This window comes from Hyla sarda, chromosome 6 (genome assembly GCF_029499605.1).
Source record: "Hyla sarda isolate aHylSar1 chromosome 6, aHylSar1.hap1, whole genome shotgun sequence".
Taxonomy (NCBI): Eukaryota; Metazoa; Chordata; class Amphibia; order Anura; family Hylidae; genus Hyla; species Hyla sarda.
This window is the reverse complement of record NC_079194.1, coordinates 35,722,370-35,744,148: the sequence shown is the minus strand read 5'-3', so window position 1 is coordinate 35,744,148 and position 21,779 is coordinate 35,722,370. Positions and strand designations below refer to the sequence as shown.

At 43.3% G+C, this 21,779-nt stretch overlaps 1 protein-coding gene across 4 annotated transcripts in view; it reads right to left on the bottom strand.

Moving 5' to 3' along the window:
* Positions 1 to 1,488: 1,488 nt before the first annotated feature.
* CAMSAP2 (calmodulin regulated spectrin associated protein family member 2) overlaps positions 1,489 to 21,779 on the bottom strand; it is a 151,634-nt gene continuing 131,343 nt past the window's right edge. For 2 of the 4 annotated variants that reach the window (XM_056523484.1, XM_056523486.1), the window contains 4 exons: positions 18,975 to 19,047; positions 17,950 to 18,074; positions 16,926 to 17,062; positions 1,489 to 9,622 (listed from right to left, as the gene is read on the bottom strand). In XM_056523484.1, coding sequence (XP_056379459.1) covers positions 9,317 to 9,622; positions 16,926 to 17,062; positions 17,950 to 18,074; positions 18,975 to 19,047 — 641 coding nt within the window. In that variant the 3' untranslated portion in view covers positions 1,489 to 9,316. The remainder of the gene's footprint in view (positions 9,623 to 16,925; positions 17,063 to 17,949; positions 18,075 to 18,974; positions 19,048 to 21,779) is intronic. The other 2 variants (XM_056523485.1, XM_056523487.1) reach the window with 1 other exon arrangement.

Here is a 21,779-nt window from a genome sequence, read left to right as displayed (position 1 = left end):
AACATTCCGGCTGAGAGGTGTAAGAAGCTTATTGATGGTTATAGGAAGCCACTGATTTCAGTTATTTTTTCCAAAGGGTGTGCAACTAAATATTAAGTTAAGTTTGCCAATAATTTTGTCCAGCCCATTTTTGGAGTTTGGTGACATTATGTCCAATTTGCTTTTTTTTTTTACCTCCTTTTTTTTGTTTAGTTCCAATACAAACAAAGGGAATAAACATGTGTATAGCAAAACGTGTTACTGCAATCCTTTTCTGTGAGAAATACTTAATTTTCTACAAAAATTTCAGGGGTGCCAACATTTACGGCCATGACTGTATATAATCTCCTACAGGTTTTCTGCAAGTGGAATTTCTGAAAGCAAATTATGTTGCTACCCATTGAAATCAATTGGCAAGTGGCTTGAGGATCAATCAATCAATCAAGTGGCTTGAGGATTTTCTGCTGCAGAAATTTCCAATATGGAAAACCTGCAGCAGATTATCTAAGTGCAAACGTCCCATTAGGGGTTTTACGGTAAAGGGGGTTAATATAGAATTACTTATTTCACCTGTTGGTGGTTTTTAGGAAATGGCCTTAGGGTGTGTTCACAAGTTCAGGTTTTTAATTGCAATTATAGAATACAAAGAAGCTAGGAATGGATATGAAAAGAGGAAGAAGCCTCAGTCTTTCCTTTATAAGTGTCCTCCATTTATGATCCATTCCTGACTTTATAATCCATAATAGAAATTAAAAACCTGACCATGTGAACACACTTTTTTTTTTTTTTTTTTAGAACATGAAATTATCTGTACAGTGACCCCCCCGACCTATGATGGCCCCGACATGATAATTTCAACATGCGACAGCCTCTCAGAGGCCATTGCATGTTGAAGGCAGCATCAACATACGATGCTTTTGTATGTCGGGGGCATCGCATAAACGGCTATCCGGCAGCACAGACTGCTTCAACTGCTGCCGGATAGCCGTTTAATGTGCCCCATGTGCTCCTGTGAGTGTCACTCACCTGTCCCAGACGTTCCGGACCATCCTCTTTGGGCTCCGCTGCATGGCTGTCGCTCTTCTTCGTCATTGTCACGTCGCCATGCACGCCGTCCCGTCATGCAATAGGAGCGGCGTGCAAAGCGACCTGATGAGGGCGATGGAGAGCGACGATCCTGGCCATCGGTGACGGTCCGGAGTGGAGAGGATACCCCGGGGACGTGATGACAGCGACTATCCAGGGCAGCGGTGGCGGACCGGAGCGGCGGGGACACGTGAGTATAACTTTCTGTATTACTATTGCACGGATCCCTCAACATACGAATTACCATTGTATGTTGAGGGACCACTGTATCAATATTCAGATAAAACTATAAAATTCAAAGTCTTATATCTTGATGAAGCAATCTATAAGGAGAGACAAGCAGCAACCGCATCAGCTACCATAAGCAACCGCTACAGACAGTCAGTCCTTCCATGTTGAAATGACCAGAACAAAACAATGTGATGCAGTGAAGAGATCTTTTTTTATTTTTCCGCTGCTTGCAGTGATGACGGCACAAGCAAAAATGTGCAGGTTTTCCTTTTTTTTTTTTTCCACCTATCACATATATGTACATACACACCAATATACATAGTATCTACACAACTGTTTAGATCTCATTTACATGCAAACAATAGGGAGACAGATTCATAAGTAATGAGACACGTCCTTGTGAACATTCATACAAAATGTCAGGCATGGAAACATTTTATTTATTTTTTATTTATTTTAATTTTTTTTTTCTTTTATTTTTTTATGCCTTTTGAAGATGTCGAAATGCCAGTCATCTTATTCGTGTTACTCCATGAAGGGGGAAAAAACAAAACAAAAAAAAACAACAAAACAAAGACAAATCGCGAATTGTACAGAAAGCAGTACTCTCTTTTAAGGGAATGTGCGAGTGTCTACTTGTTGGCACACTATGGCAAACAGAGGGTTAAACTAGATAACCGAATACTATATATGTAAGAACATAGGGGGAGATTCATCACGGCCTGTGCAGAGGGAAAGTTGACCAGTTGCCCATAGCAACCATCAGATCGCTTCTTTCACTTTTCAGAGGCCCTTTTCAAAAATGAAAGAAGTGATCTGATTGGTTGCTATGGGCAACTGTTGACTTTCCCTCTGCACAGGTCACAATGAATCTCCTTTAGAGTTCCGCAACCTTTAGCTTTTCACAAAACTACAACTCCCATCAAGGCCTGACAGCTGCGGTGAAACTACAACTGCCATCATGCCCTGACAGCCTTCGGCTGTCAGGGCATGATGGGAGTTGTAGTTTTGCCACAGCTGAACGGGCTGCAGGTTGAGGAGTATGACAGAAAAAAAGATCATACCAAAAACAATCATCCGGAATCACTGCTGAAAGATAAAAATGGGTTAAAAAAGTAGGAGAAAACAAAAGTAAAAGTATTAAAAATGATAATACTGCATAAATAGCTCTGGCAGTGGAAATATAAAGAGCAATAATGATAATACTTATAAAGCAATAAAAAAAAATAAAAGAAGACAACTTAGAGTTTTAATACATCAAAAAGACAGTTTTAATACTTAGAATAAAAGATGAATAAATTAATTCAATTTAAAAGGGAAATGTAACATAAGTACTATTTACTTTGTGTGTGTGTGTATATATATATATATATATATATATATATATATATATATCTCATGTCAGGCTTTAACTCGTAGTACATAAGTTGGGACACAAGTGTCAAGGTGACCATACACCTGCTATAACTTTTGGCTGATGACTTGGTTGGCGGAGAGCTATTCCTTCCCATACACATGATTGGTATGGTCAAAGACTGGTGCTGAAATTCGGCATGGCTTTGATTCCGGCAGGACTGCCTAACTATCTTATGTGTATGGGACTGTGCCAACTCTTCACCTTGGGGCAGAGTTGGAAAAACCCCATAGACATAGTTTAGTTGGCCAGTCATGCGGAAAATTGGCAGGTTTGGTCAACTTTGTGCCCATTTGTATAGCGACTTTAAGGCTCTGTTCACACTAGTGCCATGGCATTCTTATACATAATGGAGCCATGACAGCCAAATCAGATTTTTTATACAGATACAGCAATTTCTGACTTTAATATCATCGTGGTTCTAGTATTTTTGACTGCAGAAATAGTGCAAGCATTCTTGCCTTCAAAAATAATGGTAACTCCAATGGACAACATTAAAGAAGTTATCCAAAGATAGAAAAATAGAGCTGTTTTATTCCAAAAACACCACCACACCTGTCCTCAGGTTGTGTGTGGTATTGCAGCTTGGCTCCATTCACTTCAATAGAACTGAGCTGCAATACCACACAACACCTGAGGACAAGGGGTGGTGCTGTTTTTTGAAGAATCAAATCAGTTACGGTATTCCAATCCTGGATAACCCCTTTAAAGCAAGTGTGAACAGAGCCTATGTAAACCCAGCACCTCAATATGACCATGGCTTCAGAAATCTCAAACTCAGCCAACAAATTAAAATAGAATGTGAATTAAAAAGTCTGATAAAACGTTTTGTTCTTATTTCGTTAACCACTTCAGTACAAAACCTTTTTCAGCTAAACCCATAAAAATTCCCTTGGATTTAATACAGTATGACTATTTTATTTCTAAACTTATACTCTGCAATATGGCACCGCTATGGGCACGAGCGCCTGCCCTAATATGAATAAACCCAACCCAAGAAAAGCCTAGAATAGCCTATTGTGCATGAAGCTATATACTCTGGCTGCTTGATCTACACTGCTCAAAAAAAATAAAGGGAACACTAAGATAACACATCCTAGATCTGAATGAATGAACTAATCGTATGAAATACTTTCGTCTTTACATAGTAGAATTTGCTGACAACAAAATCACACAAAAATTATAGTCACACTCAAAATCAAAGTGGAAAACCACACTAGAGGCTGATCCAACCTTGATGTAATGTCCTTAAAACAAGTCAAAATGAGGCTCAGTAGTGTGTGTGGCCTCCACGTGCTCGTATGACCTCCCTACAACGCCTGGACATGCGCCTGATGAGGTGGCGGATGGTCTCCTGAGGGATGTCCTCCCAGACCTGGACTAAAGCATCCGCCAACTCCTGGAAAGTCTGTGGTGTAACGTGGCGTTGGTGGATGGAGCGAGACATGATCTCCCAGATGTGCTCAATCGAATTAAGGTCCGGGGAATGTGTAGGCCAGTCCATAGCATCAATGCCTTCCTCTTGCAGGAACTGCTGACACACTCCAGCCACACGAGGTCTAAGATTGTCTTGCCTTAGGAGGAACCCAGGGCCAACCGCACCAGCATATGGGCTCACAAGGGGTCTGAGGATCTTGGTACCTAATGGCAGTCAGGCTACCTCTGGCAAGCACCTGGAGGGCTGTGTGGCCCCCCCAAAGAAATGCCACCCCACACCATTACTGACCCACCGCCAAACCGGTCATGCTGGAGGATGTTGCAGGCAGCAGAACATTCTCCACGGAGTACAGAGCACAGGGCGCCAGTGGCGAATTTGACAATCTTGGTGTTCTCTGACCGTTTGAGTGCACACATGCACATTTTTGCCTGCTGGAGGTAATTTTGTAGGGCTCTGGCAGTGCTCCTCCTTGCATAAAGGCAGAGATAACTGTCCTGCTGCTGGGTTGTTGCCCTCCTACGGCCTCCTCCATGTCTCCTGATGTACTGGCCTATCTCCTGGTAGCGCTTCCATGCTCTGGACACTATGCTGACACAGTAAACCACCTTGCCACAGCTCGCATTGATGTGCCATCCTGGATGAGCTGTACTACCTGAGCCACTTGTGTGAGTTGTAGACTCCGTCTCATGCTACCACTAGAGTGAAAGCACCGCCAGCATTCAAAAGTGACCAAAACATCAGCCAGGAAGCATAGGAACTGAGAAGTGGTCTGTGGTCACCACCTGCAGAACCACTCCTTTATTGGGGGTGTCTTCCTAATTGCCTATTATTTCCACCTGTTGTCTGTTCCATTTGCACAACAGCATGTGAAATTGATTGTCAATCAGTGTTGCTTCCTGAGTGGACAGTGTGATTTCACAGAAGTGTCATTGACTTGGAGTTGTAGAAGTGTCATTGGCCTTGTGTTGTTTAAGTGTTCCCTTTATTTTTTTGAGCAGTGTATAATAAAGCATGTAGTGATCCAACCAAGAGAGACCAGAGATTATAGGGGCACAATATGACCCCTCAATGTCACGGATCCCGTAAAACATGTTGATGCTTTACAGGGTTTTCAAGTTCTCTATATGTTCAGTAGATATAGATGACTAATGTTTATGCAATAGTGTTCAACTACTTATATGGGCAAGAGACCCAATATGGTGCCTTGAAAAGCAACGTAGCAACATTTTATCTCCGAAATATTCATACTAGAAGGTTCTGGATGCCTGTCATTAAGTTCTTATGGAATAGATGTTTCCACAAGGGTCAATATGAGTGTATAATGTTTTTTATGCATGTGCATTAAATTATTATAGTAGTGCATCAAAGACTCTACATAACCCTTGTGACGTAGCCTTGGTCTCTAACACTATACAGATGGTCTGATCACACAATGGCTGTGTGTCTTCCATCAGGGTCACAGACAGAGGGGCTCTATACAATGCACAATATTTTACCCGTCATAAGACAAAATGTTCTATGTCGTAACATATTGAACGCAAAACAAAACAACTAATACTTTATTCTGGAGACGTCCTATAACACTGCAATGCGGATGTGCCGGATAAGTGGATATGTTTTTGACATTCCATTAACTTTCCAATGGCTGCATCACTCAACCCTATCTGGAAGGTGACTATACAGAAGAGGGATGACGTAGAACCGAATACTGGGGCAAGGTTGTAGAAGAAGATGAAGGGGGGGTGGGATCGGTAACAATGTAGAACAGATGTCTGGCTGCTGGGGAGCCACAAGGATGGAAGCACAAGAGCTTGGTAAAGATGTAAAGGGCGTCAATGACCCAATACTGGGATTGAGAAGGCAGAAATATAAATATTGTTGGGTTTTGTTCTCCCCATGTTTACTACAATATCCCCCAAATAGTCTCCGAGTAAACCATAGATGTCCCTCCGAAGGCAGGAAAATTTATATGGCAAACTCCACTAGTCCTCAAACTAGCATGAATATGTCTATTGTACTGTACAAGGCTGTGTAACATTACTGTGCTGTATGCTGAAAATGACAAATACAAACATAAAATATATAAAGAAATGTTCAAAAATTTTCATTTAAAAGTTTTAAAATGTTATGCCTAACCGGGAAATTATCAATATTTTGCAAATGCATTGGGTACTATGTATTTTCAAGTACAATCATACATCTTCCTTAGTGCATCTAACAGAAATACTGTAGGGGACTGGAACACAAGCATAAGGAAGTTGTACGTGGGTCTAGGGTTTAATTCATTATAGGGGTCTGAATTCATTTTAGGGGTGTGTTCCGGCATCTAAATTCATTTTAAAGGTCTGTTTAACATTCTAAATTAATGGTCTGTTTGAGAGGCTGAATACATTTAAGATATCTGGTCTGAATTCACTTAGAGGTCTGGTCTGGGGTCTGAATTAATTTTATGTGTATGGTCTGGGGTTTAAATTAATTTCAGATGTCTGGGGTCAGACCTTATTTTAGGAGTCTGGTCTGCTTAATTTTAAAAGTCAGAATTAATATTAGGGGTATGGTCTGGAGTCTAAATTAATTTTGGTTTGAGGTATGACTTAATTTAGAGGTCTGGTCTAGAGTCTAATAATTTTTATTTTATTTTATATAGCACCATCATATTCCATAGCTCTGTTCAGAGCTGGTAATCACTCAAATTTGTCCCTGTCCTCATTAGGATTAATCACCTAAATTCCAAATTCACCTATCAGTATGTGTTGGAGTGTTTTGGAGTCTGGTCTTAGGTCCGATACTTTTTGAATTAATATTAGAGTATAGTCTCGGGGTCTGAATTCTTTTTAGGAGTCTGTTTTGGGGTTTAAATTTTTGTTTATTTTTTTTAAATAGAGCCAGCATATTCAGCAGTGCTGTATAGAGCTTGTGATCACTTAGATTGGTCCCTATAGGGGTTCACAATCTAAATTCCGAATTCACCTATCGGTATGTTGTTAGTGTTTTTGGGTCTGATTAATTTTGGAAGTAACAGGGAAGCAGAATTTTGCTAAAATTTGCCAACTACAAAATACACAATGGATATGATGAGAGCGACAATACAGTAATGTCCCAATCAAATAAACACTTCCTAATTGTCATTTTATGTCCTAGTTCTATAATGTCGACCATCACTAAGGGGGTTGAGGTGAAGTATTAGATAATGTTTCATGATTTTTAGTCTGGAGTTGTGAATAAATGAAAAGGGAAATCTCAATAATTCATATAAGAATGAAGGTAACTAACCCTCCCCCTGCAATACAATTAACCACAATACAATAAGTGATGGAAATATCTACAGCTCATACACAAAAGGCCTGGGTTTCGAAGGCAGGTAATGCATTCACCCTTCCCTGCAGCAAATTTGGAAAATATTAAACCATCATACAACGCAATGATTCACCGCTACCCCATCTGTCATACATCGGCCTGTTTATACAAGTTCTTTTTCTCTCTTTTTTTTTGGTAACAAATAAATTACATTCTGTGGGTCCTTGACCATCTCTGTTCAGTTTAAAAAAAAAAAAATTACAAAAAAATGATAAGTTAATGTACAATCCATGCCTACTTATATATAACAAAATAGATATTAAAATGAAAATACACTATTCAAAATGTAATGACCATATGATTTCTCTTTGCATTTAGCTTAAAATGTTAATTCTGACATGATATGAAATATTTTACAACACGTCTCGTATAAACAACCGTACTTTATCCTTGAAATGGAGAATAAAAAAACACCCACAAACACGCTTACCTTTCATCCCGGAAAGTGCATGCAACTAACTAGACAAGATGCATGGCCCTGTCCTGCAGCATTAGTGTTACACCCTATCGTCTCACCCTCCCTCGCTTAACACTGCTTTGAGCTCTTTACATTGGCACTCTAACCAACCTTGCTGGTTCTCTTAGTGATGCGTCAAGTGAGGGAACCTTATTTCTTCTAGTGTAATATAAAAGACAGGGCTCGAAAACACTGTCTCTGATGACATAATCTATTAGGACGTCCCCCGAGGAGCCGGCAGACCTTTACATCTAAGCCGCGCTCCCTCGGACAACATCACTAAACAGATTGGTCTCAATAAATATCTTACCAATAGTGTCTAAAAGGTTAAAACAAAGTAAAATCTTGTAAGAGACATTAGGTTTGTCAGCAGCAAACTGTTAAGACTAGTGTTTGCCCATAAATATATAAAGGATCTAGCACTAACCTCATGACAATCAATCTCTTTTTTTTTTTTAGATAGCGCTAAACAAAAATACAAAATGACGATAGTAAAACAAAAATAATAAGCACGGATACAGTCGCTCTCCATGAGGTGATAAAAACAGTCATAAGAAATGAACAGAGCGTCAAAGCTGACTACACTAAGTCGTACGCACGTTGCACTCTAGGAATGTCAAATCGGAGAGAGTACTTAAATACGCCATTTTTTCCTGTAAAAACTTGCAGACAAAGCTATATAAAGGAAGTGATGCTGTCATTCAAAATACATGCTTACTGGCTTGCATTTTTGAGGTAAGCTGGCCTATCCCACAATCCTCTTGTTGCCAGGGAGCTAGGGAATTACTCAGTAAAGTACATGCTGCCACCCTTCTTGGCAGCGATACCGATGCATTTGCTCAACACCACATTTTTTTTACGCTCTTCTCCAAATAGAGAAAAAGAACCATACAGAATAGACAAAATACTCGATTTGTCCTTTGTAACTCAACATTGTCTTGCACACACGCAAACGCTGAAAAAAAACAAAAAAATTAAAATAAACGAATAATACCGGTAATATATAAGGCGAGAGATGTTGAGTAATACCACTCACCTAACATGGACAAATGTCAGTGCTTCAGTGTCATACCGCACATGCCCCTTGAGTTTAGATAGCATACAGCTTACCCTCCTGGTTAAGTGAGTCGAAGTGAGTTTTTGTGATAAATAACCCCCCCTCCCCAACACAACCCATCGCCATGCCCACCCTAACCCACCCCTGATCAATACTGTCCTACATTCCAGTTGTGTTGTAAAGACAGCAGGAGGAAGTGTCTGCGTTCACTCCATACAAGTTTCAATGGCAACAAGTCATCGCTATCTCCATAAAACTTCAGGAGGTTCTTTTTTATTTTTTTTTCTCCAGCCTCCGCTATGCTTTGGAAGAAAGTAGTTTTTTGGGGGTGGCAGGTCTCTTAGCTTGCCATAGGTGGCTGTGAATGGTCACAGCGTCCACACTGGCAGACATGGTTTTGGCTGGGATGTTGCTGAACTGTTTGCGGTCGGAGTTGTATTTGTAAAGACCGTCGATCATTTTACGAGTTATGGAGCGGGGTCCGATGCCCACCAGCTTGGTTATCTCGTCCACTTCCGGATAGTAAGTATAGACAGAACGGAACTGACATCCTGAGTCACGGAACAAGATTAGGAAGTTGTTGGCGTTAGATTTCTCCATTTCCTGTGAAAGTAGAAGAAGCAGAATTAGAATATATTGTAATGTGTTATTCTATTATTTTCTTTTATTCAAGCTTTTCAAACCGAAAAATGAAGATGGATGATTCTGCATATGAGTTCTGTGGTAACAGGGTAACAGAGTATTCCAGCCTAAAACTTATACTTGCCTAGTTCTGTTCTTCTGCGGCTCCTGTTCACCTCCATCCAGATCTCTTCTCTTTTCTTCCTGCTTCCAAGACTAGAATGCGGTGCAGGACCTGCCAGCTTAGCCAATCACTGGCTGCAGCGGTGTCTCATCTTGGCCAGTGGATGGCTTGGCCAGCAGCTCCTGCTCTGAGCACTCATGTCAGAAGCAGGGAGAAGATAAGGGAACTGGACAGAGGTAAACAGGAGTTGCGGGGGACCAGGGCTCAGTAAATATAGGTTTTATTTTATATTTTCCCCAGTCCCATGTTATTTTTTAAAGGAAAATGGTCATCCTGTTCACACAAACTACATGCTACAACTCTAAGCTCTTGATTGTTTTCAATAAACAACACATTTACCCCTTTTTTAGTACATGTAGGTATAACTAGTGCTGGGCGGTATGACCTAAAATTAATATCACAGTATTTTTTTGAATTATGGCGGTATTATTACCGGTCTCCTACACCCCCCCCCCCCGTGTTAGCTACACATGTCATCCCCGAATCTCCCGCACTCACCCCGCCTCCTCACGGGTCTCACCGGCTGATGTCGGCCAGCAGCTGCTTTTGATGGAGGGAGAATTCTAGTATACCGCCGGGGAAGGAGCGCGTTACACGGAGAGGGGTGCCGGTTACAGGATTCTCCGCTCATCACGCACCGGGTAACAAGTGTGTGCCCGTCTTCCTGTCATGCCCGTACACTCTGGAAACTGCCTCTATGGTTCTGTAGGACTGTCAATACTCCAGAACCATAGATATAGTTTCCAGAGTGTACGGGCATGACTGAAAGCCGGGCACACGCTTGTTACTTGCTACGGACCCCCTGCTCATGGTCCGGGAAAGGTGAGGGCTCCGCTGGCTGGGCTCTATAATTAATTCGGAAGGTGGGGGAGGGGCCCGACCGGTATAGCAGTATGGGCAAAAATCCATACCGTGGGAAAAAAAAATAACCGGTATCCGATATGAACCGGTATACCGCCCAGCCCTAGGTATAACCCATTAAAGATCGTGCCAATTTTTATATTTTTTGCATTTTGGTTTTTGCTCCTAGCTTTCTAATAGCCATAATGCTACAGACCCATATGAGGGCTTATTTTCTGCAGGACCAATTGTACTTTGTAGTACCATTCTTTATTTTAACATAATTTATACTGTGAAAGTGAAAAAAAATATATAGGGGAAACCGGGGGAAAAAAGAGCAAATTTGCACATTTTGCAAATCAATAATAAAAAAAATTATAATAATAATTAGGAATCGAATCTGACAAATCCGAATTTGTTAAGAATGCGAATATTGCCGTGATTCGATCTTGCAAATCACTTCATTAAACTCCATTTAGTGTGGTCCAGTGTCCAGGGCATCTAAAATGGCGGATCCACATGTGAGGACATGGGGCAAGGAACTCCGGGAAGGTGGGTAGGTGGGATGACCCTGAATCACATGCAGCATGCGACCTATCAGCAGCCAGTCACCCCTCTGATGTCACAGCCCTATATAATCGGCAGCCATCTTGCAGCCAGTCACTTCAGCCTTTTATTGGAGAGAGAGAGAGAGACAGACAGACAGACAGCAGTGTGTGTTACACAGAAAAGCATTTTTACAGCAGCGAATCACCTCCCAGTCACATCAGCGTTCTATTGCAGAGAGACAGGGACAGGCAGCAGTGTGTGTTGCACGGATAAGCATTTTTACAGCAGCAATTCACCTCCCAGTCAGATCAGCGTTCTTTTTTTTAAATAATTGTTTATTTTCACAATTTTGAAAATTTCCATAACAAAGGGAAACAGTTATACAAAAATCATATCAACAGGAAAATAACAGTAAAAAATAAGGACAATAAATAAAAAAGGAGAAGGAAGAGTATTGAGGGGAAAGAATAAGAGGTATTGAGTAGTAGACCACAGGGGGGGCTCATCATCACGTGTCCAACCGTCAAATCTCAGTAAAAAGGAGGTCTCAGGTTTATAAATAAGTCAAGCGGCATGGAAAAGATTATTCTGAATTAAGAACAGTAATGAAAGGCAAAAATAAGGAGGCAATTGTAAATGACATAAATTGAGTGATATCATCACCATTGAAAGTAGTTGCTTTTGACGGTTTTGGGGATTATAAAGCAAACCATCAGGTGAGATCAAAGTGAGACCTTGGAAAACAGTCGAGAATGTTCGACATGTATAGTCAGAAAATATGATAAATAGAAAGGATCACAAGACAGATGAGGAATGCTTAGAGGGAGATACAAACAATAGAGGCGAGTAAAGAGAAGGAAAGAGAAAAGAATAGGCCCGTGCAGGCCCAGATCAGCGTTCTATTGTAGAGAGGGACAGAGAGCAGTGTGTGTTGCACAGAAAAGCTTTTTTACAGCATCAATTCACCTCAAGCCCAAATCCAGCCTAGAAGCACTGATAGGGAAGGGAGTGAAATTGAGAGAGAATTTTGGGTGTAGTACACAGCGACTGTGTGCTGCAGCACTCGTGTGTACAACAACTGAAAAGCTAATAGTAGCCAGCCAGTTAGGGTGAGCAGAGCACTAAAAGCATATTGTCCTCTATTAAATGTAACCTGTGCGTACATCTAAGTGGTGTACCATTTTGTTCCTGTTAAAGTCTTAAGGGGCTAGATAGTGTAAAAGGCCAGGCAAAAGTTGACAAAGGTGTTGTAAGCGTACTGGAGTGCATTGTCCTCCCCGCATAAGTGCATACCAGATACGTACATCTAAAGGGTGAACCCATCTGCTGTCATCAATTGGTTAACACGGTCATCCACTTAATCACAAGTGACATCTGACACCCCCAGTCAACAGTCGGTAGGTTCCTAAGACAAAACCCTCAGTTGGCATGGCCCGGGAGCAGTCCCTGTCCTCCCATTGCCTCTGTCCTATGCTGTTCCCCCCCCCCCCCCAGAAGTATCTTATGCTGTGGGTTCAGCTCCACTATTTAGGGACGATCTACTAGAGGACAGTCAGCAGCTACTGGCCAGCCAAAAAGTGGAGGAGACATCCGCCGCTTCCACCGCTAGGCGGGCAAGTATTGATGAGGAGAGTGGCATGGGAGGTGGTGTTGCGTGGTGGGTGATGGTGGTGGTGGTCGTTGTCATCAGAAGAGAGTTGCAGCTTGCCCGTGAGGCAGCAGCTGAGCCAGCAAAGTGGTAGCATGGTTGGCAGTAGGGAGAAATCTGGAGCCAAATGTGCCCGATGTAGACCACCTGCTTCGCGGCAGCCTACCTTCCCGGGAGGTAGTGGAACAGGGGTTCCTGGAGTCGGTGGCAGTAGCAGTCAATCAGTGCAGACTGTTGGTGGGAAAATCAGCTACTCGGCGGTGTGGCAGTTTTTCATCAAGCATCCAGAGGATGTTAACCTGGCCACACGCAAGATGTGTCAGCAGAAGGTGAAGCGTGGCCAGGGTTCCAATGCTGGCACCACGGCCCTGCGTCAACATATGCAGCATCACCATAAAGTGGCCTGGGAGAACCGTGGCTCCAATGTGGTGTGGCACGATGCATGCTCACTTGCTTGCGTAGTGACCGCCGAATTGTCACCATTCAGAAGCAGGATGACTTCTGCCTCTCCACCTTATTGGACCCTCGCTACCGCCACAAAAGGGGGGCCTTTTTTACACCCACTGAGAGGGGGGACAAACTGACCTACTAAAGAGACATCCTATGTAGTCAGTTGGTCGAAGCCATCTGCGCCATCGTCCATCCACTAGCAGGTCTTATTCGGGGGGCCCTCTGCGCTCACCTTCCACTGCCATGGCTGCTGGAGAGGGGAGGGGTGGCAGGAGCAGTACTGGCTCAATAAGCAGCAGCCTGAGTCTACAGCCTGAGTCCCTGATGAGTAGCTTTCTTCACCCGCATAGTGAAGCAACTCATCAGCAGCAGGTAGACATGGAGCAGGACCTGAACCAGCAGGTGGTGGCATACCTTGAAAGGGCCATGCCAACACACCTTGAAGATCCGCTGGACTTCTGGGCAGCCAAACTTGATTTATGGCCGCAACTAGCAGAGTTTGCCCTGGAAAAGCTGTCCTGCCCGGCCAGAAGTGTGCCATCAGAGCGGGTGTTTAGTGCGGCCGGGGTCATAGTCACCCCAAGGCGAACTCATCTGTCCACGAAAAATGAGGAGAGACTGACCAGAGACTGTGCAGATGAATCAGGCATGGATCAGCCAGGGTTTCCACCCACCAATGCCTGATGCATCATTGTAGATTGACCATGGTGCCACACCAACACTTCACAAATATGGATAGTGCCAAACCAAACAGATTTAAGGCGCTGCTCCCCAGTTACAGACATTCCTCCGCGTCATATCACAAGTAAGTACTGAGGATATACAGTGGTCCCTCAACATACGATGGTAATTCGTTCCAAACGAGCCATCATTTGTAGAATCCATCGTATGTTGAGGGATTCGTGCAATGTAAAGTATAGGAAGCTGTACTCACCTGTGCCCGCCGCTCATATGTCGGGGCCATCGTAGGTCAGGGGGTCACTGTATATTATTTAAACTTAACTTTTAATAATATTCTTAGGATAAAATATATGTACCCAAATTTTTTTTTAAATGAAACAAAAGGAAAGGTGTGCAAAAACACCATGTACCACCTACACCACCAAGTATTGATGTGATGCAAAGACTTCTAAAAGGTAGAAGGGAACAACGTATGGTCCATTGTAACCGGTGGGGGTAAAAACGTCCCTTGTAAGGCCTTACTCTCACATTATTAATTTCCTTCTTGGAAAGTGTTACTCGTCCTAAAAAGGGCAGCCCCACACAGGAACCTCTCCCTATTTCCACCTACAAACACTGCCATTTCCCAGGATTTTTAGGTGCTTATACTGATCAATGCTATAGTATGCTTGAATAGACAGATTGGTGCTATGCTGGTATAGCCTGCATGAGGAAGACTATATCAGTAGAATTACTATGGCAGGCATGGAGGTCTCTAGCTGCCATACTAACCAATCGGCACCCCATGATCGTGTTGTGGGAGCGCTGTTCTGGCACCAGGCAGGAGCAACATCTGTCAACTTTAAAAGCCATTTTAAATGCTGTGATCGCTATTGATGTGAGTGGCGGACCCACTGTCTATGAAGCAAGCTCAGCTCCTAAGCTCACGTCATAGTCTGTTAAATTGCAACGGCCCATGGTCTGCATTAAGGTGCTAAATAATATTTAAAATATTCTGTGGTATTACAAGCAAAATAGTAGCCACCACATGGGCATGGTTTAGCCACATGCATCGTAACGCGGTAACACATCCTTAAGGTTAAAGTGGTACTGTCATTTGAAAGGGTACTCCACTGGCCAGCGTTCGGAATGAAATGTTCCAAACACTTTTTTCGCGCTGTGGAGGTTGGCCGCGCCCCTCGTGGCGTCATGGTCATGCCCCTCAATGCTAGTCAATGGAGGGGGCGTGGCCATGACGTTACAAGGGGCATGGCTGACCCCGGAGCGTGAAAAAAGCGTTTGGAAGATTTTGTTCCGGACGCTGGCCAGTGGAGTACCCCTTTAAAACTTCTGAAATGTCTCAGAGACCCCCACCAATCTCTAAACCAAATTACCAAACTGTGTGCCCCGACACATTAGTGTTTCGGCGACAGCCTCCAGTTTGTAGCAGGAATGTCCCGTCCTGCAGCAGCAGCCTTCACTGGTCAGTGTTATTAAATGGCCATGGTCCGTGCTGCCTAATTTTGACCTGGCAGCCAGCACAGCAGCCACTTTAAATCAGTGGACAGTGGTGGCTGCTGGGACTGACCACCAACTTCCCTGAAGTCGTGCTCAAGTAGCGAAGTACGAGGATGTCATTGGTCAGGAGACGAGCGGGAGCCACTGAACCTGCACCGGGGTCTGCCGGAGCTGGTCGGAGAGGCACAGGCCAGGTGTGATGGTAGAGTGATGAAGGGGGGTAATGAAACGGCACAGAGGCTCATGAAGAGGGGTGATTAAATATCATGGGGGGGGGGGGGGGGAGGGGGTAGCAGCCACATTTATAATGCTTATACTGGAATTATGTCGAGCGTTGAAGAACACACAGAGTGGCACCAAACAATGGATGTCTAAAAAGGGTTACCAACATGAAAAGTTTGAAAAGCTCTGGTCTAGATCCATCTGGGAGAAGTGTACAGCATTGTGCTCACTCCGACTCATTAGACGGGCTCCTTTATAGGTCTATGAAGCCAGTCTCCTCTAATGAGATGGATTGAGCAGTGAGCTGGCAAATGAAGTGCACTTCTCCTGCCTATATTTAGAGATTGGCGGGGGTCTCCGCATTAAGACCCTGACTGATCAAAACCTCTGACATGCCTGCTTTAGGGTCTATTCACATGTACATTATTCTGCGCAGATTTTATGCGCAGGATTTCAAGCTGTGTTCAGTCATTCAGTTTACATTGTATCTGCAGCAGAAAATCCTGTGCAACAAATCTGTGCAGAATACTGTACGTGTGAATAGACCATTAAAGGCATTTTTCAGGTAAAAATCTTCCGGTACCAAAAGTTCAGATAAAGAATGTGAGTATGTATCTTGAGTACTACTTCCTTATTTTGGTGTCTGCACAAGAACCTACCTGCTCCGTCAGTCAATCAGTGACCACAGCGGTGTTCTACCTCATCCACTGATTGGAAGGTAAGTTTATGATTTTTTTCCAACTGCCTTATCACGATTTTACATAAAAATACCACCCCTTTAAGAACAAAAGGATCAACCATGGCAGGGCTCCTGGACACTAGAGAGTTTCCGCTAGGGAATTCGGATACAGCAGCCTCCCATTGTTTACAATGGGATTCTGTTGCACCATGCAGACTGCAGAATATCTGTGTCGGACAAAATTATAAACATGATCTTTCTTTTGGTGGTATCTGCTCAGAAAATGCATTGCAGTCAACAGCTATGGCACATGTCAGAGCAGTCCAAGCGCCAAGATTCGGTGTCCGCCAAGATATTGTCTAGTGTGCATGGGCCCTTACAAAACAATATGAGATAATCAACCAAAATTTTTGGTTCTGGGAATTTCTGGTGGCCCAAAGCCATAGGCTCCACCCATATGATCCTCATAAATGTATGACATAAGAGGTTTCACACAATAATGATACACTTATACTGTCTGGTTCATCTGGCTTACTGAGATATTAGCATCTACCTCCAGAATCTTGTTCTTCTGCCCTTCATTCACTTTACCAGCCAGGCAACAATGGGATATGGCGTTCTGGATGATGTACTTGTTAGATTTAGCGCTGGGTTCCTTGTATAGCTTTGGCCCTGTAAGCAAGATTGAAGACATATGCAAATCAAGGTAATAAAATTAAAGGGATTGTTTTAAATGGGCACTGTCATTAAAATTAATTTTTGCTATTGCATTCCTTATGGTAAATAAAACCTCTTTCTAATGCACTTTGTTTAAAAAAAATTATGTTTTCTATATTTTGTGTTTAAAAAAGCTGCCACTAAGTTTATCCCTACTTGTCTAGATCACATTCCCCCCCCTCTCTTGCACAGACTTTGGACTCCTGCTGGCCTGGCAGAAGTCCAAAATCAGGAAATGCTGAGGAGGGGGGTGCAGCCTTATCTAATCATAGCTCATCTCACACTGAACTGCTCTGGGCTGTGAGTAGCAGAGTGAGGGAGGAAGTTCTCCCCTGTATGGCTTCAGATGATGTCACGACTGCTGGGGAATGTCCCTTCCCAGTCTGTGAATCTGACTGAGACTGAGCAGAAAATACAGAGCAATATCCAAGTAGAAAACTAAAAAATAATAAAAATAAAGACAGGGGGTAGTTTATCATGATGGCAGTAGTGAACTGGGAGGATTATAGAATTTAACAAGATCATGACTGGTACACTTTAAGATTATAACATATCTTGTATGCACAAGATAGGCGATAAGTATCTTCTTCATTGGGGGGGTCTGACCGATGCTCTATATCAGTGGTCTCCAAACTGCGCCCCCCCAGATGTTGCAAAACGAAAACTCCCAGAATGCCGTTGGCTGTCTGGGCATGCTGGGAGTCGTAGTTTTGCAACATCTGAAGGGCATCTGAATGGAGTCCACTGTTCTATATGTAAGTAATAGAGTGGCGGTCTTTGTCCAGAACCCTCTCTATAAAATTTTCTTGCACAATCTATGATAACAGGGACACACCACCTACCTGTGTACTCTGTTGCGGACGCCACCGAGGATGTAGTAGAAGCATTTTCCCAGTCTTTTTCCCCATTACGACTGCCGGAACAAGCAGGTGACAGAAATCCTTCTACAGATTCTGACCTAAAAGGACTGCAACAAGCAAAAATAAAAGAAAGAAAGAAAGAATTAGAAAATATGTTCACAAAAGATTGCAAATTACACAAGTCTTAAAGGGGTATTCTGGCTTTATACATCCCATCCCCTATGCTTTGGATAGGGGATAAGATGTATGATCGCAGGGCTGTCATGCCTTCTCCCATAGAAATTAATGGAGGGGGCGTGGCGTGACATCATGGCGTGGTGGCCGTGAAATCACTCGGAGCTGCACAGAATGCCGGGGCTGCACCGGGATCGCTGGGGTCCCCAGCGGCGGGACCCCTGCGATCATACATCTTATCCCCCATCTTTCGGAGAGGGGATAGGATGCTTAAAGTTGTGATACAAAGAAGGGGCAAAAAAGTAAATATTGAAACTTTGCATAAAAAAAGGCTTATAACAGTACTTCAGTAACCATAGAAACATCTGATAAAAGAGGCACTGTCGCCATCATTATTAATTTATATGTAGCAGACAATCTCTAATGTATTTCTATTAAAATGATGCTCTTTAATTTTTCGGCCACTAGATGTCCCCATACAGATCAGTCACAATCCACCCGACAGCCTCCTTGTCTGTGTCTTTGCAGAGAAACACAGACGCAGGAAGTGTCTGCAGGAGATGTGAGGAAAGGCTATGTACCCCCCTGCCTGCTATGGAGAGGAATGTAGGAGACCTGAGCAGCACAACAGGGCTGTTATCTGGCCAGAATTAGAGTCAACAAAGATAAAAGTGACAGGATCATGATCCTATTTACAGAGAGTTTTTTTTCTCTTTTTTATTTTGCCATTTTGGTGACAGGTATACATTGAGTATCTACCCTGAATTGGTAAAAAAAAAAAAAATCGAAAACAAAATTCAGGCAATACATTCTCTTACAAGAACAACTCTTACCTTGGCGTTCTTTTCCCAGAATTTACACTTTCATTGTCTCCCGTGTTCAGTGAAGCCAGGGAAAAGCTTGAAGCTGAGGAAAAACAAGAAACATACATTTTAAGGCCGTAGCTTTACAGAAATGTTCCATTGGTTGTAACCGGTTTCAGCAACAGCGCGTACTCAGCTCACCCAATCACCCACTTAGCCTTCGATGCGTCTTAGACGGGACTGGACCTCTGTCCCATGTAGAAATATCAATTCAAGAAGAATGTCCAGCGCAATCTCGATGCAATCATTAGCAATCAAACAAACATGGATGGTGCACAGGTGACGCGTTTCAGCCACAGATTAGTCATACAAATTGAAACAGTGAATGGATCCATTTTATAGAAGAGGGTGGGATTTCCAATCAGGTATAACATCTGAAAATTAACCCCTCCATCTCTCCCATATATACAAATTTAAAACCATATATATGCATACATACACCTTCAATACTGATAAACCCACATAAGATCTTCTTCCTCTGTACATCGAGAGTGCCGTCTATATATTACATGTACATTCTAGTACCGGTATAAGAAAACCTTTTCTATAAGAAAACATTTTTAGCAAGACCGCATTTAACAATGTCCAGAGGAGGAACTGAACTGTGAGACAATTCTAGTAGACCTGCTTTACAATGCCATTCTATAGAATTCATTTACACATACATTAGTGTGCAATAAAGCATAATAATCAAATGAAAACATAATAATCTAATCACCCAGTGAAACTTACCGTATTTTTCGCCCTATAGGACGCACCGGCGTATAAGACGCACCCAATTTATAGGTGCAAAATCTAAAAAAATAAAGATTTTGAACCCAATAGTGGTCTTCAACCTGCGGACCTCCAGATGTTGCAAAACTACAACTCCCAGCGTTGTAGTTTTGCAACATCTGGAGGTCCGCAGATTTAAGACCACTGCATAGGAGGTAATACTCACGTGTCCCCGCCGCTCCGGACCCGTCACCGCTGCCCTGGATGTCGCTCCATCGCTGTCGCCGTGTCCCCGTCGCTCCGGAACGTCTCTGCTGCTGGCCGGGTATCCTCGCTCTCCGTCGCCGCCATCACGTCGTTACGCACACCTACGCACGTACGCGACGACGTGATGACGAGGAAGGAGAGCACCGGCCATATAGGGGATCCCTGAACGGAGAAGACACCGAGGAGGCAGGTAAGGTCCCTCCCGGTGTCCTGTAAGCACTAACCCGGCTATTCAGTCGGGCTGTTCGGGACCGCCGCGGTGAAATTGCGGCGGTCCTGAACAGCCCGACTGAACAGCCGCGTTAGAGTCACTTTCCCTTCAGATGCGGCGGTCAGCTTTGATCGCCGCGTCTGAAGGGTTAATACAGGGCATCACCACGATCGGTGATGTCCTGTATTAGCCGCGGGTCCCGGCCGTTGATGGCCGCAGGGACCGCCGCGATAGGGGTGTATTCGTCGTATAACCGTATTTTTCGCTGTATAAGACGCACTTTTTCTTCCCCAAAACTGGGGGGGAAAAGTCGGTGCGACTTTTCCCCCCCAGTTTTGGGGAAGAAAAAGTGCGTCTTATACGGCGAAAAATACGGTATGTATTTACATGATACCATATTGAATAGAAAAACACTATTGAATTACAAAGGTTAATTATTGGAATAATCAAAAACCACACCATTCGTAATAATGTAGAATTATATATCAGACAGGAGGCTCGTATCTTGCATTAATCTTTCTTTCTTTAATGCTCATAGCAGAAATATCATAATGCTAATAACGTATAGAAAAAACTACAATTCCCAGCAGTCCCCTGTGAACTCCTCCTCTCCTCCCAGCATGCTGGCTCCTATAAAAGGGACTGCTTGTAGATCCTCTTCCTCTTTCTTTCTGCTCTGGCAGCAAGATAAGTATAACCTGTGAATTTTATTGTTATCTTTAATATAATCTGTGATTTATATTCTTTATATTCCTATATTCTTTATATTCCTATATTCTTTATTTATATATTCTTTGTATTTCTATACATTACTTCTATTTAGTTTTTCTACCTACTTGGGATCGCACAACTATAAGTACGACCCCTCGGTTCTAATCTCGCTTTCCTCCTCCTCTTCTTACTTCATCCCGACTGGCTCGCCGGACGCCATTTTTCGGGCTTTCGCGCCGTCTTCCTCCACTAGTTCCCGCCGCTGTCATCGGCTTCGCGGGCTTGGAGGTTCGGGGGCGTGGACTTAGGACGCGCAGCCGGTGTCATTCTGACGTCGCAGACCGCGCGCCCTATCACAGTACTGGTAGCCGTAATCTCGCGAGATTACGGCGGCAATCACTGAAGCTGGGCTACGCCTCCACTCTCCATCGCCAGTGTTGTGCGAGCGGTGAGAGGAGCGCCAGCATTGCGATTACGGTCTGTGTAGATCCCTCTGTAAGTCTGCTGAACCCCTGCAGGACGCACTAGCAACTGCTTGTCTTAGGGAGACTTATTGTTAGGGACTTATTAGTCTTATAGCGACCTTAACCCTTACTTGCCTAGATTCAATTGTGCTCTGTGCGGATATCTAGATTTCCTAATACTCCCTGCTCTGATACCGCTTATACCTTTCTCCTTAGCTACTTGTAGCTTATAATACCTACATTATGTCTGAAGATAACACACATTCTAGAGCTGCTGGACAGACTGTAGAGGTGGATGCCTCGCAATTCATGTCTCCTGCCCAGATACAAGATCTTATTAATAAGTCCATACAAGCAGCACTGACTGCCACTACGGTTCCTGTTCTACCCACTACTTCTAGGAACCAA